Source organism: Cornus florida, unplaced genomic scaffold (assembly GCF_030987335.1).
Source record: "Cornus florida cultivar Cherokee Brave unplaced genomic scaffold, ASM3098733v1 CherokeeBrave_3.0.0_Hap2_Chr06, whole genome shotgun sequence".
Classification (NCBI taxonomy): Eukaryota; Viridiplantae; Streptophyta; class Magnoliopsida; order Cornales; family Cornaceae; genus Cornus; species Cornus florida.
The window spans coordinates 76,317,424-76,332,249 of record NW_026775576.1 but is presented as its reverse complement, the minus strand read 5'-3'; the positions used below and the strand labels follow the sequence as shown (position 1 = coordinate 76,332,249).

Below are 14,826 nucleotides of genomic sequence, written 5' to 3'. Positions count from 1 at the left end.
GGCTGAGATCTATCGAACTTAGGCTGGATCGATCCAACTGGTTGAGCTTTTTGGGAAAAGACAAATCTGAGATATTTTGGAGAGATATTTATGGGAAAAAGACAAAAGTGGTTAGTGGATGGTATAGCTGTGGATAGGATCAATCATTTGAATAAGGACAAAAGTGTTCGATCGATCGAAGGATGGTGTTGGATCGATCGAACTTTTGGACTTTATACTTTTGGGCCAAGGCTTGGATCTATCTTGAAGTGCTGAGATCGATCATTGTTCGATCAATCGAACCTTGAACTTGGATCGATCGAACTTTGCTGCTTCACCTTTGGTTTCATTTGCTTCCTTCTTTCTCCACTTTGCTCTTTTTTTTGTTTCATCCTAAAATTGCTTCAATTAAGCTCTTATTTGGCTGAGTTAGCTTATTTTCAGGATAAGTGCTTGAAAATGGAAATAATACGAAATCAATCTAAAACGGTAAAGTAAGATAGATAAAGGTACTAGAATGCCTAAACTTAAGGGGTTTAAATACGCACTTTTCAGCGCTCATCATATAGCAAGGTATCTTCTACCCCCCCACAACTATACATTTCCCGCCGCAACACATGAGCCACTATCCCCCGGGAATATAAACGAGTCCGGCTGCCGGATGGGCGATATGTCTACCATTTATGACGGTGTGCAAACTCAGCTTCGGCGAGCCCAGTTCTTGAGACCGCATCTGTGGAAGAGGACCCACTGTAACTTCCAGAGCTCGAAAAAACCAATCTCACCCCTGCCGAACAAGAGCCACGAACTACCTTTATCTCTTCGCAATTGGACCAGTCATTCGAAGTAGTTTCATTTGCTTGTTGAAAGAATTTTCAGACATTTTCGCTTGGACCTACAACGAGATACCGGGGTTAGACCCCTAGCTCGTGACACATTATCTCAGCACCATGCCTGGATCGCACCCTGTCAAGCAAGCACCTCGAGTCTATCGACCGGAGCTCGAACTTCAGATCAAGGCAGAGGTTGAAAATTTGCTTCTCGTAGGTTTCATTAAACCAATCTTGCATCCCACTTAGCTGGCAAACATTGTCCCTGTGAAAAAGAAGAATGGGCAAATCCACATCTGTGTTGATTTTCGTGACCTCAACAAGGCATGCCCAAAAGATGATTTCCCCCTCCTAATCATTGACACGCTGGTTGATGTAACGGCTAGGCATTCACTTTTTTCCTTCATGGATGGCTACAGTGGCTACAATTAGATACAAATGGCTGAAGAGGATGCGCATAAGACCGCATTTTGAGGGAAAACAGAGGAAATGTTCAGTGTAGGAGGAGGAGAAGAAGACCAACTATCAAGATAAAGATGGTGGTAAGGCGAGTATACAATATCTTATGACAGCTTCCTCTTCTGGGTTAGTTATTCCTTCATAGGACAATACTATTTATAGATTCGGATTCCATTAGTTATTATCCAATGGTCCCTTCTGTGCATGGTTCCTCGCATGCATTACTACCAATCTGGATTACGTGAGTAATCCTGGAGATTTAGGAGTCAGAAGGGTCTGATCCTTTCCTCGAGCCTTGTCCTACATTGCCATGCCACTTCTCCTTTAATCAGGGGCATTAAATGTTGCTTGGCCGTCAGTTGATCAAGCCTGACACAACATTAAATGTGATTTTAAGGTTTGCTGTCATGACATGTATAATCACATCATCTTGCTAATTGGGCCTTGTTGAGAGCGAAAGCACCTCTTGACTTCTCTTCCACCAATCTAAGATCCTCCTAAGTTTCCCAAACATAGATTCCCTATAGCTGCGAAGGCCCTACCTTTATTTTGTGCTATACGCGATCTTCTAATGGCGAGTCCTTTGGGGCTCCAGTCTTTCAAAATGATGTTGCCTGGCGCAATGCCAGGGCTTAGGATATTCGAGAGTTAGTCCCTCGAGGCATGATGTGCCTGGAGCGGCGCCAGAGCTTAGGGCACTCGAGGATTGGTTCCTCGAGGCTTGATGGCCCTGGAACGACGCCAGGGCTTAGGGTGCTCGAAGTTCGATTTTTCGAGGCTTGATGGGCCTGGATCGACGCCAGGACTTAGGGTGCTTGAAGTTTGATTCTTCGAGACTTGATGGGCCTGGAGTGATGCCGGGGTTTAAGGTGCTTGAATTTTGATCTTTCGAGGCTTGATGGGTCTGCATTGACGCCAGGGCTTAGGGTGCTCAAAATTTGATTTTTCAAGGCTTGATGGGCCTGGAGCGATGCCAGGGCTTAGGGTACTCAAAGTTTGATCTTTCGAGGCTTGATGGTCCTGGAGCGATGCCAGGGCTTAGGGTGCTCGAAGTTTAATCTTTCGAGGCTTGGTGGGGGCTTAAGGTGCTCGAAGTTTGATCTTTCGAGACTTGGTGGGCCTGTAGCAATGCCAGGGCTTAGGGTGCTCGAGGGTTGATTCCTCGAGGCTTAATGGGCCTGGAGCGATGCCAAAGTTTAGGGTGCTCGAAGTTTGATCTTTCGAGGCTTGGTGGGCTTGGAGCGATGTCAGGGCTTAGGATGCTCGATGGTTCATTCCTAGAGGCTTAATGGGCCTGGAGTAGTACCAAGGCTTAGGGTGCTCGAAGGTTGGTCCTTCGAGACTTTTGATTTTTTAAATCGCCACGGGGGATTTGGTTAGCGTTGTTCTGACTTGTCAACATGCCATGTCAGCCTTCAATAAATGACACCCACAGAAGGTATAAAAAATTTCTATTGTGGTTTTTATGGTGATGGACATCTGGTGTTTTTATGTTATTTTGTGTATTTATTTACTTTGACAGCAATAGGAATTTTTATTTTTTAGTTTTTTTTCGGAAGATGACAGCAACAGGAAATTTAATAGGGATACTACCTATATAACAGGTATAAGGGATACTTTAGTCGTTTTGCATCCTTAGTTAACGTCCTTATGAATCTGTTACCCCCCTCAGATAGTTGAGAGGAATTTTATGAAATAAAAATAGTCAAGGGGTTTAGTGAATAAAGGTGAAAGTCAGAGGCGTTTTTTAGACTTTACCCCTTTTTTTTTTTTTTTTTTAATTCTCTACTGTCATACATGTAAGACTTCATGTAATCTTACTCTAATTATAAACACGTGTATACGATATATACCAATATCCGAGAACAGAATATATATATAAGTCACAAGGGAGTTAGAAATTGTAGGCCGGGCAGAATTTGTATTATGTAATTAAAGTTTGAAAATTTTATAAATAAGTAGTGATATAATTTTTTTATAAATATTAGTCATAGTATATATATTTTGAAAAAGTAAAAAAAATATAATTTAATAATAGATGAAAAATTAATATTTAAAAGAAAAATATAGAAAAATAATGATGGGTTACAATTAAAAATAGAAGATGTACATAGACAAGTATTGTTAGATAATCAAATTTTCTTCATCAATTGTTTCAGTTTTCAAAATCTAATTTTTGGAAGAAAATTTTCTGAGTATTTTGATTTCACTTGGGAAAGATAAACCTAGATGAAAGATTAGAAAAAAATAATGAATTTTAACTAAACAAAATGTTTTTAAATCTCTTGAATTAATATTATAGATATTGTACATGTGGTCATGTGTATATGTAAATAAATTAACAATGTGTTACAATAACAACTATAATAATAATGAGTAGCTTCATAATATTTGAGCTTTTAAAACCATAGTTAAAAGGGTTCGAGTAGAATTTTTAAAATTTTTGAATCAATATATAATTGTTTTGAAAAAATGGGGTGAATTGAATTTTTAATTATTTGTAAAAATAATATTTAGAAATTAATTAATATTTAAGAGATAATAATAAAAAAATTCAAAAAGTCTCTGTCCTTGCAAGTCTTTCGTTTGGTGGGGAGGGGGTCTTCTTCTATTCTCTACTTTTTACCCTACGTATTGCTAAGTTTGAACTATAATTACATATTAGTCTTGCCCCAGAGAAAGTGAGTAAAATGTGCAGGGAATCTTATGATTTTGTTGCCCTAATTAAGATCAACATGCTTGTATAATTGATGGTTCAAATTATACTTTGGTGTGAGAGGATTTTAATGCCCTAGATTTGGATCTTATATATATACCTGCATGCATACACACGTGATATGTAATGTTCATATGACTTACCTTTTCAAAATCTAATACACCTGTGTCGAATTATTTAGAGAAGTATAGAAGTTTAGTTGTGTAACTAGTTTGGATGTAGAAGTTTAGTTGTGTTATTGAAAAAACGAATATAGATAACATATAGGGTTTTAACTTGTAAATATTTTAGATATATATATTTTTGAATATTATAGAATTCAATTCTAAAATGATTAGAATTGAGACACTTGTATATAACATAGCCATTCATTGAGCTTTGCAATAAGCTATAAATAAGGAATAGAAGCTCCTTTGCTTCCTATCAATTAACAAATGAGCAGTGATCGGGGAACCGAAAGGTATTCCCCGAAAAAACGACCGAATCTTTCGTGGCAAAGCCACGTCAGATTCTCACCCCTCTTACATGATGGAGTAAAAGAGTCCATCACGTGCAGATAAAAGAAATAAAAAATAAAAAAAGAAAAAGGGAGGGAAGGTGATTGTATATCGTGGGAAACTCAAGAGTCCCCAAAATTATAGAGAGCTCATGTTAAGAGAAAAACCCTACAAATCTTACATGTAATTTAGACCCTAAACAAGATTGAAGGTATGATTTACAATTTTTTCCAGTCTATTTTCTGTATTTTGATTTAGTCTTATTATTCGTATTATTTTAATATGTCGATGAAAAAACAAAAGAAGAGTTGGGAAGATATTTTTTGTATTTTGATTTAGTCTTATTATTCGTATTCTTTTAATATGTTGATGAGAAAACAAAAGAAGAGTTGGGAAGAACATGGATTGTTCCACTTATATTTATCCTTTATCCACTTATCTTTATCTTGTTATATATGTGGTATAGTTTAAATTTTACACTGATACATCAAATTAAATCACTATTATACCTTACACTTTGCTGGAAGAATTCTTGTAAGAGTAACAATCTCCTACGCTTAAATTTTATGAACGAAACAGACGAAAGAAACAGTCCAAATGAACTAAAACTACGTACCATAGACACTTTGTCAAACAAAAGTAAGTATTTTGAATGTAATTTATTGGCTTACAAAGAGGATTGTATATCCAATCTACAACAATTGCTAGCAAAACTCTAACCCTAAAGAATTATCTTATTTCTCCTAAATTATTTAGGGATTGTTTGGTTGTTTATGATTATTGCATTGTTATATTATGTTAAAATAGCATTTGAAAGTACAACTTGTAGTGTGATATCTACAGATTTATTAAATTTGTTTAATGAGATCAGGTTATGAAGGATAAGTTTTAATTAAACAAATGTTGAGAAAAATAAAAAAACACAATAAGACTTAATAGATTCTCTGATTAAAAAAAGAAAAAAAGAGGAAACATTACTATTTTTTTAATCTTGACTTAGAACAACAGGCGATATGAATCTAACACGACCAATGGATGTTTGTCCTTTTCTTATCCCTTTTTATTTTTGTTTTTTGTCAGTATTGTGATTATATGTATGTATGGTTTGGGAAATATTCATCGCCAAACTAAAAATATGTCCCTAAGTTAGAGGAAATGGAAACCAAAACTTGCATATAAAAGGACTTGAATGTTGCTAGTTTAATTCAGATTATTAGGTGTTTGGCATAAGCCTAATTTTTGTGATTTATTTTTGTTGGTACACATGTTAATCTTGGTCCTCTTTTTGAACAATATAATGATACTATTATAGTTAATTTCTCAAAAACTGTGTCACATTTATGTGAAACATTGTTAATGCTTCAAAACCATGTTAATGAATTATATTATTGCTGGCTAGTGCAAGGCATTGCTCCTTTGCATTGTATGCAATTATTTAGGTGATCAATTATTTCTTTGATTTTCATAAGAAATGGGGAACAATTCTCATGTGGAAATGCCATATGAAAAAGATGCATATATGCCTTGCAATTTGGAGAGTCCTAATAATGATAAAGTGAATGATCAAGAGTTGGAAAAGCAAATAGTTGATGATGAAGTGGAAATTCCCAAGATAGGGATGACTTTTGAGTCTGAGGAAGAGGTTCGTAATTATTTTAAGAAGTATGCAAAGCATCAGGGTTTTGGTGTAACAAAGAAAAGTGCAAAAAATAGAAGTGACGGAAAGTCAAGTTACTTTTCACTTGTTTGTTCTAGGAATGGTAACAAAATATCAAAGGCAAAGGGCCTTTTTCATCCAAGGCCTTCAAGTAAGACAAACTGTAAGGCCAAAATCAATGTTATAGTTAAAGATGATGGAAGGTTCACCATTAGTGGTGTCTATCTGGATCATAATCATGCATTAAGTCCAGGAAAGGCTCGACATTATAGATGTAACAAAGTATTAGATTCTCATGTAAAAAAAAAAAAAATTGGAGTTGAATGATTTAGCAGGCATAACTCTAACTAAAAATTATCATTCACTTGTTGTTAAAGGTGGTGGGTATGAGAACTTACCATTTGGTGAGAGGGAGTGTAGGAACTACATTGCAAAAGCAAGAGAGTCGAGACTTGGCATTGGAGATGCGGAAGCCCTTTTTAACTATTTTCGTCGCATGCAAAATAGGAATCCAAACTTCTTTTACATGATTGATACGGATGAGGAAGGGCGCTTAAGGAATGTTTTTTGGGCTGATGCTAGATGTCGAGCCACATATGAATCTTTTGGAGATGTTATTAGTTTTGATATAACTTACTTGACAAATAAATATGACATGCTTTTTGCTCCGTTTGTTGGGGTGAATCATCATGGGCAATCTATTTTATTTGGATGTGGTTTGTTATCTAATGAGGATACTGATACTTATATTTGGTTGTTTGAGTCTTGGTTGACATGTATGTCAAGTCGTGCTCCAAAAGCTATTATCACAGATCAGTGAAAAGCTATTCAAGCAGCTGTTGCAAAGGTGTTTCCAAAACATTCTCATCGATTGTGCCTTTGGCATATAATGCAAAAGATTCCAATGAAGTTGGGTGGACTTACCCAATATAAAGAAATGAAGAGCATCTTAAAAAGTATTGTGTATGAATCAATGAATTGTGATGAGTTTGAAAGGAGTTGGATGAAATTGATTGAAGAATACAAGCTTCAAAATAATGAATGGTTGAAGTCATTATATAAAGATCGTCATCGTTGGGTTCCAGTAAATGTGAGATGCACTTTTTGGGTTGGAATGTCAACTACCCAACGAAGTGAAAGCATGAATGCTTTCTTTGATGGGTATGTTCACTCAAAGACATCCTTGTAGCAATTTGTTGAACAATATGATAATGCCTTAAAGAGCAAGGTTGAAAAAGAAAATAAAGTAGATTTTGCTTCTTTCAGTTCTGCCATTCCAATGATAACTGACGAGGTCCCTTGTAAACGCCAAACTAAATGTAGTGAATGTGTGGTTCAAGAAAAGCCTTTTATGTCAAATTTAAATTTATAAAAACCACTACCAACACCACTACTAACGTAGCAAGAGTGAGTAGGGATCGTCCCAATGGATTATACGTGTTGGAATTTCAACTTCGACTCTAGCGTACCAAATGATTGCAAAAGAGAGTTGGGTTGGTTGATTAAGCTAAATTGAATTTAACTAAATAAAATAATATGAAGTAAACAAGAGAGAGAGAGGTCTTGGGGTGTAGAGATCACCACCAAACAATACTATTCCAAACCATAATCAAGTGATTAATGAGGGAAATGAATGTGTTGCAACAATGTTGTGTGTGTAAAAGACATTCAATTGGTAAGGGTGACTCAATAAGTGCAAATTGTCTCAATCAACATGTGTGAGGCCACAATACATCTATTGGTAGAGAAATATATTGTCTAAACATCATGTGAAGATAACAAAATAACAATTCAAGTCATTGAACCTTTCATTAAGCTCATAGTCCAAGCAATCCATAAGGATGATTTAGTTAAACATGCATTATCTAAACATCATGTGAGAGGTACAAAATATCTATTGGGAGAGGAATAAATTGTCTAAACACATGTGAAAGATACAACATATCATAACTAGTCATTAATCCTTCATTAAGCTCACAATCCACATACAACACAATATTAGAGGAATATGCCATTTGGACTCACAAGCATGGAACATCAAACATCAAGAGTAGATTGTCCTCCCATCTAACATTACACTACCACTACACTAAATCTACACTACTAGCATGAAAATAAAGCTATATAAACTAGGGGAGAGGCACAAACCATCAAGAATAGGCATAAACCATCAAATGAACCAAAATAGCATTCATTAAGTATATCATCTTGATAATCTCTAGATCTATAGCATCAATACACATAGACATGCATCAAAAACACTAAATCTAGGGATAAGCACATGAATATCCTACTCTATCATACATAGACATATGGATAGAATAGAATAGTCAATTGGAAACATTAAACCATATAAACCATGAAATAATCAAGATTTATATATACATGAATATCAAGATGTATCATACAACACTAATCCCTCAATAATACACAAGATTAGAGTATAGAAAGCATGCTTGGGGCTAACTCTAGCCCCAAGAGGATGTCTAGCCACTCATGGTAGTGATGATCCAACCCTCAAGGGCTAACTCCATGGCTGCTCCTTGTTAGTGAAGATCTCCTCCAATAGTGCTCTAGCTTCCCTCCTTCCTCCTCTCCAAGAATAGCCTCTAAGATGATTTTCAATGTGTGACAAGAGACTTACTCAAAAGTGTATCATATTCCTTATGTAGGTAGGTCAAATACACCCCATGATGAGCTGTGGTCGTGCAAGGCATATTCTCCAACGATTGGATGAAGGACGGAATAAATGAGCTGGACTTTAACTTTTTCTCGCTGGAGGAAGTTCGATCGATCGAACCTTAACTTGGATCGATCGAAAATGGGTTCAATCGATCGAACTGCATCTTGGATCGATCGAAGTGGTCTGACTCCTCCGGATAATGACAAGGCTGGGATATTTTCAAGATATTTATGGGGAAAAAGACAAAAGTGGTTGGTTGGCGTACAGCTGTGGATAAGATCAATCATTTGAATAGGACAAAATAGGGTTCGATCGATCGAAGGTGATGTTCGATCGATCGAACTTGGAATTTCAGCAAAGGCCAAGGTTGGATCTATCGAGAAGTACTGTGATCGATCATAGATGTTCGATCGATCGAACTCTAAGTTGGATCGATCGAACTTTTCAGCTGCACAACTTGATTCCTTTTTGCTCATTTCTTTTTCCACTTTGTCCCTCCTTTGGTTTATCTCAGGATTGCTTCAATTAAGCTCTTATTTGGCTGAGTTAGCTCAATTTTGGGATTAGTGCCTAAAAATATAAATAACACGTAATAAGTCTAAAACGGCAAACTAAGATAGATAAAGGTACTAGAATGCTTAAGCTTAACGGGTTTAAATGCGCACTTTTCAGTGCTCATCACACCTCCAAACTTAAATATTGCTAGTCCCTAGCAATGAACTAAGAAGTAATGGAATGAAATAAACAACTATACAAGTATAAACTGGAAAGCAAGTAAAATGATAACACCATTTTCGTAGGGAACACGATTGCATTTAGCATATGCAACAAGCCATTTAAACCCCTAGGTAACCCCTAGTGGACGAGTAAAGTCTCGTGAGGGTTTCCAGAAATAGTACCCACAAACATTAAGCTCATTCTTTCAAAAGAGGCACCAATATTGCAAACAAGCATTGGGAGAAAACTACCTCAAGTATGCAATTTTTCAACCGTTTCTAAGCAATTTTCCATAATTTCAATTTCAAGCAAGCAAGTATGATTCTCCACATATCAAGAAAATGATCATGAAAATCGAAATAAATCTAGAATCCATGTGAGAGGTCCGGCATCAAGTGTGTTGCTATCTTAGCCAACTAGAGAAGTAATCACATCCTTATCCTCAAACTAGCACACAAATCTAGTACCGATCATCAAGATAAGAGAGTGGACCTTTTATTAAAGCTTTATTATTCTAGGTGCGCTTATTCTTTTCACTCATTTTCTTCTTCTTTTTTCTTTTTATTATTATTTTATATTGAGGATCAAAGATGGAAATATTGTGCAATGTATTGATCTCTTAAGCTTTCTAGAAGATTCATGTAGCGAGCTTTAGGTTAATGACTCCCAAACCAGATGGCTTTAGGGCATTAGGTGTTAAGACACCCCAACGGACTTACAAACTCAAATCAACTAGGTTACAAATCAAGACAACAACCATCTAATCATTTCCCACTTCTCGCCTTTTGGGAGAAGTCCTCACTTTTATTGCTTTTTGCAACTCTTTTTTTTTTTTTTTCAATTATTAACCTAGAGTTTGGGCCCTCCACCTTTCGGCGCGAAAAGTTCACTGCTTAATGAGGCAAGAATCCCGGCTACTCAATGAAAAGGGGTTGTTATCCACATTTATCAAGAATGAAAGCTTTCAATGCACTACTAGCCCAATTGGGATATAACCAATTCAATAATCAACAAAGCATGTACCCCACAATTGAATGCTAGCGTGCGCCGGTGCTAGTGTAGAATCCTAGAATGAATCTCAAAACAATCACAAAATCAAGATTATGTGGATCACAAGTGCAAGCATGATATTAATAATTTTTGAAAAATTTACTCCTAAATGGCATTCAAAAGGCATACAAGGAGTATTGGACTCTCAAGTCAAGCAATTTTTAAATTTTAAGCAATATAGTCCTCAAAAGATCAAAATCATAGCTAGAAATGGACCAAGTACAGAAATATCCCTCAAATACACAAGACATGCTCAAAATTTGAATTTTAAAGTAACACTGAAACATACACCAATACCCCCAAACTTAAACTGCATATTGTCCTCAATGTGTGAAGAGAACAAAGGAAAGAGTATACTAGTGCTGTAGACATGAATGATCGGGATAGAAGTATCCAAAGTGGGTGGCATGGCCCCCCCAAACTTGGGATAAACTGTGGTCCTGAAAAGTTTGCACTCGGATAAACTCATTAGATAACAAAGTAGGATAATCAGTGCACAGTGGACATGCAAGTGTAAATGGGATGAAAGATAGAGAATAGAGAGAGGTGTAAGGTGGTCCTGAAAAATTGGGCAGCACTCTCTCACTGAAGTCACTGTGGTGTACCTGATGGAGTCAAACATACAAATATGAGATACTAAGAGACATCCATAATAAAAAAACAATATATAGAGAATATAAAGTGCAGGTACATCAATAAAATAATAAAGCCGACAGACTGGCCGCAAAGTATAATACAGTAACAGTGACAGTATAATACAGATCCAGAATAAAAGAAATGAAAGCATAGAACAACTGGAAGTGGAGTCTCAGGAGGCCTAATCGTGAAGATCTGCAGTGGCTGGAGGTGCAGGTGCAGGTGCAGGTGCAGGGAGTCGGCTAGAGAGATCGGCAAAGCAAGCCATGACATCCGCCCTGAAAGAGGTGAACTCAGCTCGGTGGGCAGTGATGTCGGCTCACATGGCTGCTACGTCATTTTAAAATCCTCAAATAGTTCGATCGATCGAATCCGAACTTGGATCGATCGAACTATTTGCTCTCCCAACTATATATATATATATATATATATATATATATATTTTGAATTTGAATTTTGAAAAATCAAAGGAAATTAAATTAATGAGATGCAAATTTCGATCGATCGAAGAAAGATTTCGATCGATCGAAGAGGATAAAGAATGTACAAGTTTAAGGGCTCAAGAGTTGACACGTGTTGGAACCTTGGATCGATCGAACTTGGAATTCGATCGATCGAACATGAAAAATTTTGAAAAGTCCCGAGAGCATGCATTTTGGAATTTGGATGCAGGTCCAAAATTTTCTAAGTGTTGGGACTCATGATCGATCGAATCCGAACTTGGATCGATCGAAAGGTATTTCGATCAATCGAACTTGGAATTCGATCGATTGAACATGAAAAATTTGGAGATCCCGAAAGCATGCATTTTGGAATTTGGATGCAGGTCCAAAATTTTTCTAAGTGTTGGGTGCAAAATGAGAGCTGGATCGATTGAGTCCATAGTTGGATCGATCGAAGAACAATTCGATCGATCGAAGGTGCTCTTATGATCGATCGAACTGGCACCAAATGCCTAATTTTGAACTGAAAGTGCAGAAAATCCTATGCTAAGCCCCAATGATGGTAACAAGAATGAAAATTTAAAAAATAGATGGAAGAATGTACACAAGAATGAAAAATAAAAAGAAATGAGGGAGGAATAGAGTTGTGAAACTCTACGAATACTAGTGTTTAACGTCTCTAGCAAGATGTTAGGTCAACTCACTAATCAAATGAATCAAAAACTGGATATGAAACATCCTTATTGACCCTCTTTTCACTTTTCTCATTTAATGTCCCACTTATGACAATAAAATCATCCTCCAAAAGAATGACTTGAAAAGAAATAAAAGAGATGATATTGTTCCTTTCATCCACGGTCTTGAAAACAAAATCAATCATGGTTAGGCTTGCCTCTTTGTTGTGTTCTTGAAACACATTCAAATGATCATCTATATTGATAATTGGTGAGGCATTGTCTTTCAAAGACTCATTTGGATTAATAAGAAACACCCTCTCTTCATCCCTCTTCTCCTCCTCATAGATTACCATTTCCTCACCTTCTAAGTAAGCTAAGGAGTCCATTAGAGAGTTTATTTCATTTTTAGAGCTTTTAAAGTCAAAACCACAATTTTTATACATTTCCAAAAGACATTCCTCAAGAGGGTCATTAGAGATAATAGAAGGAAGGCCCTCTTCAACAAGTTCCTCCTCCTTCTCTCCTACCTCAAGTGTGGTCAACATCTCCTCACTCTCTAGAGTAGCCATGTTCGAGATAAAATCATAATCAAAACAAGGAAAGTCCTCATTAATCATGTTATGTTCTATTGGATTAGCCACTAACTCACTTGCCACTTCCTCCTTTATACAAGATAGAGTGCTAGGCATTAGCTCACTTATTTCATTCTCCTCACTTTCATCATCCTCATCTATATTCATTGAAGTTCTTGCCATTTTTTCATTTGCCTCTTCCTTCTCCTCTTGATGAGAAAGAGTACTTGCAATTTGCTCAACTTGAGCTTCTAAGTTGGCTAAAGTTTGAGAATGAGAATTAATAAGTGAAGTGTGTGAAATATGCACATCAAGTAAAGCTAACACTTTTTTTTCAAATCCGGGTGGGTACTTAGAAGGTGGTGGAATTGATTCATTATAAAATGGTGGTGGAGGGCAATAGTCATAAGAAGGATTAAATGAGTGATCAAGTCCATAATAAGATGATGCATGAAATGAATTGGACTCAATCTCATAAGGATTAAAATGTGATGGAGGAGCATAAGGTGAAGGGATGTAATTCCCCCCCAAACTTGGATCAAACAATTCCTCCATTCACAATTAAAACCCAAATGCAAGAAAAAAATTGGACTCAACAAGGGCCTATGCTTGGACAAAAATTTAGTAATAAAATGAGCCTCAACAAGGCCTATCAAAAGCATACAAAGAAGTGAAACAATTAAAATACAAGAGTTCCAAGAATTGCTCACAACGGTCCTTTAGCACTTCAACTCCAAATTTAGCTTTTAAGCTCCAATGATTGCTTTAAATTCCAAAGTTCGCCTTCCTTGTAGTCAAGTACCTAATTGAACAAATAATAATGAGAATCAAGAGAAAAGAATATACAATGGAAAATAAAATAAAAATAGAAGCAATCTAATGAACACTATTGTCTAGTTTAATTCCAACAAAACCGTTAATCCCCGGCAACGGCGCCAAAATCTGACGACGGCCGCTTGTAAACGTCAAACTAAATGTAGTGAATGTGTGGTTCAAGAAAAGCCTTTTATGTCAAATTTAAATTTATAAAAACCACTACCAACACCACTACTAACGTAGCAAGAGTGAGTAGGGATCGTCCCAAGGGATTATACGTGTTGGAATTTCAACTTCGACTCTAGCGTACCAAATGATTGCAAAAGAGAGTTGGGTTGGTTGATTAAGCTAAATTGAATTCAACTAAATAAAATAATATGAAGTAAACAAGAGAGAGAGAGGTCTTGGGGTGTAGAGATCACCACCAAACAATACTATTCCAAACCATAATCAATTGACTAATGAGGGAAATGAATGTGTTGCAACAATGTTGTGTGTGTAAAAGACATTCAATTGGTAAGGGTGACTCAACAAGTGCAAATTGTCTCAATCAACATGTGTGAGGCCACAATACATCTATTGGTAGAGGAATATATTGTCTAAACATCGTGTGAAGATAACAAAATAACAATTCAAGTCATTGAACCTTTCATTAAGCTCATAGTCCAAGCAATCCATAAGGATGATTTAGTTAAACATGCATTATCTAAACATCATGTGAGAGGTACAAAATATCTATTGGGAGAGGAATAAATTGTCTAAACACATGTGAAAGATACAACATATCATAACTAGTCATTAATCCTTCATTAAGCTCACAATCCACATACAACACAATATTAGAGGAATATGTCATTTGGACTCACAAGCATGGAACATCAAACATCAAGAGTAGATTGTCCTCCCATCTAACATTACACTACCACTACACTAAATCTAAACTACTAGCATGAAAATAAAGCTATCTAGACTAGGGGAGAGGCACAAACCATCAAGAATAGGCATAAACCATCAAATGAACTAAAATAGCATTCATTAAGCATATCATCTTGATAATCTCTAGATCTATAGCATCAATACACATAGACATGCAT

The 14,826-nt window shown here is 36.3% G+C and overlaps 1 protein-coding gene across 1 annotated transcript; it reads left to right on the top strand.

The window, feature by feature from the left end:
- Positions 1-5,952: 5,952 nt before the first annotated feature.
- On the top strand, positions 5,953-6,958 carry LOC132314376 (protein FAR1-RELATED SEQUENCE 5-like). Its single transcript, XM_059813250.1, has 2 exons — positions 5,953-6,412; positions 6,516-6,958. The coding sequence occupies exons 1-2, from the start codon at positions 5,953-5,955 to the stop codon at positions 6,956-6,958; spliced, it is 903 nt and encodes a 300-aa protein (XP_059669233.1).
- Positions 6,959-14,826: the final 7,868 nt, after the last annotated feature.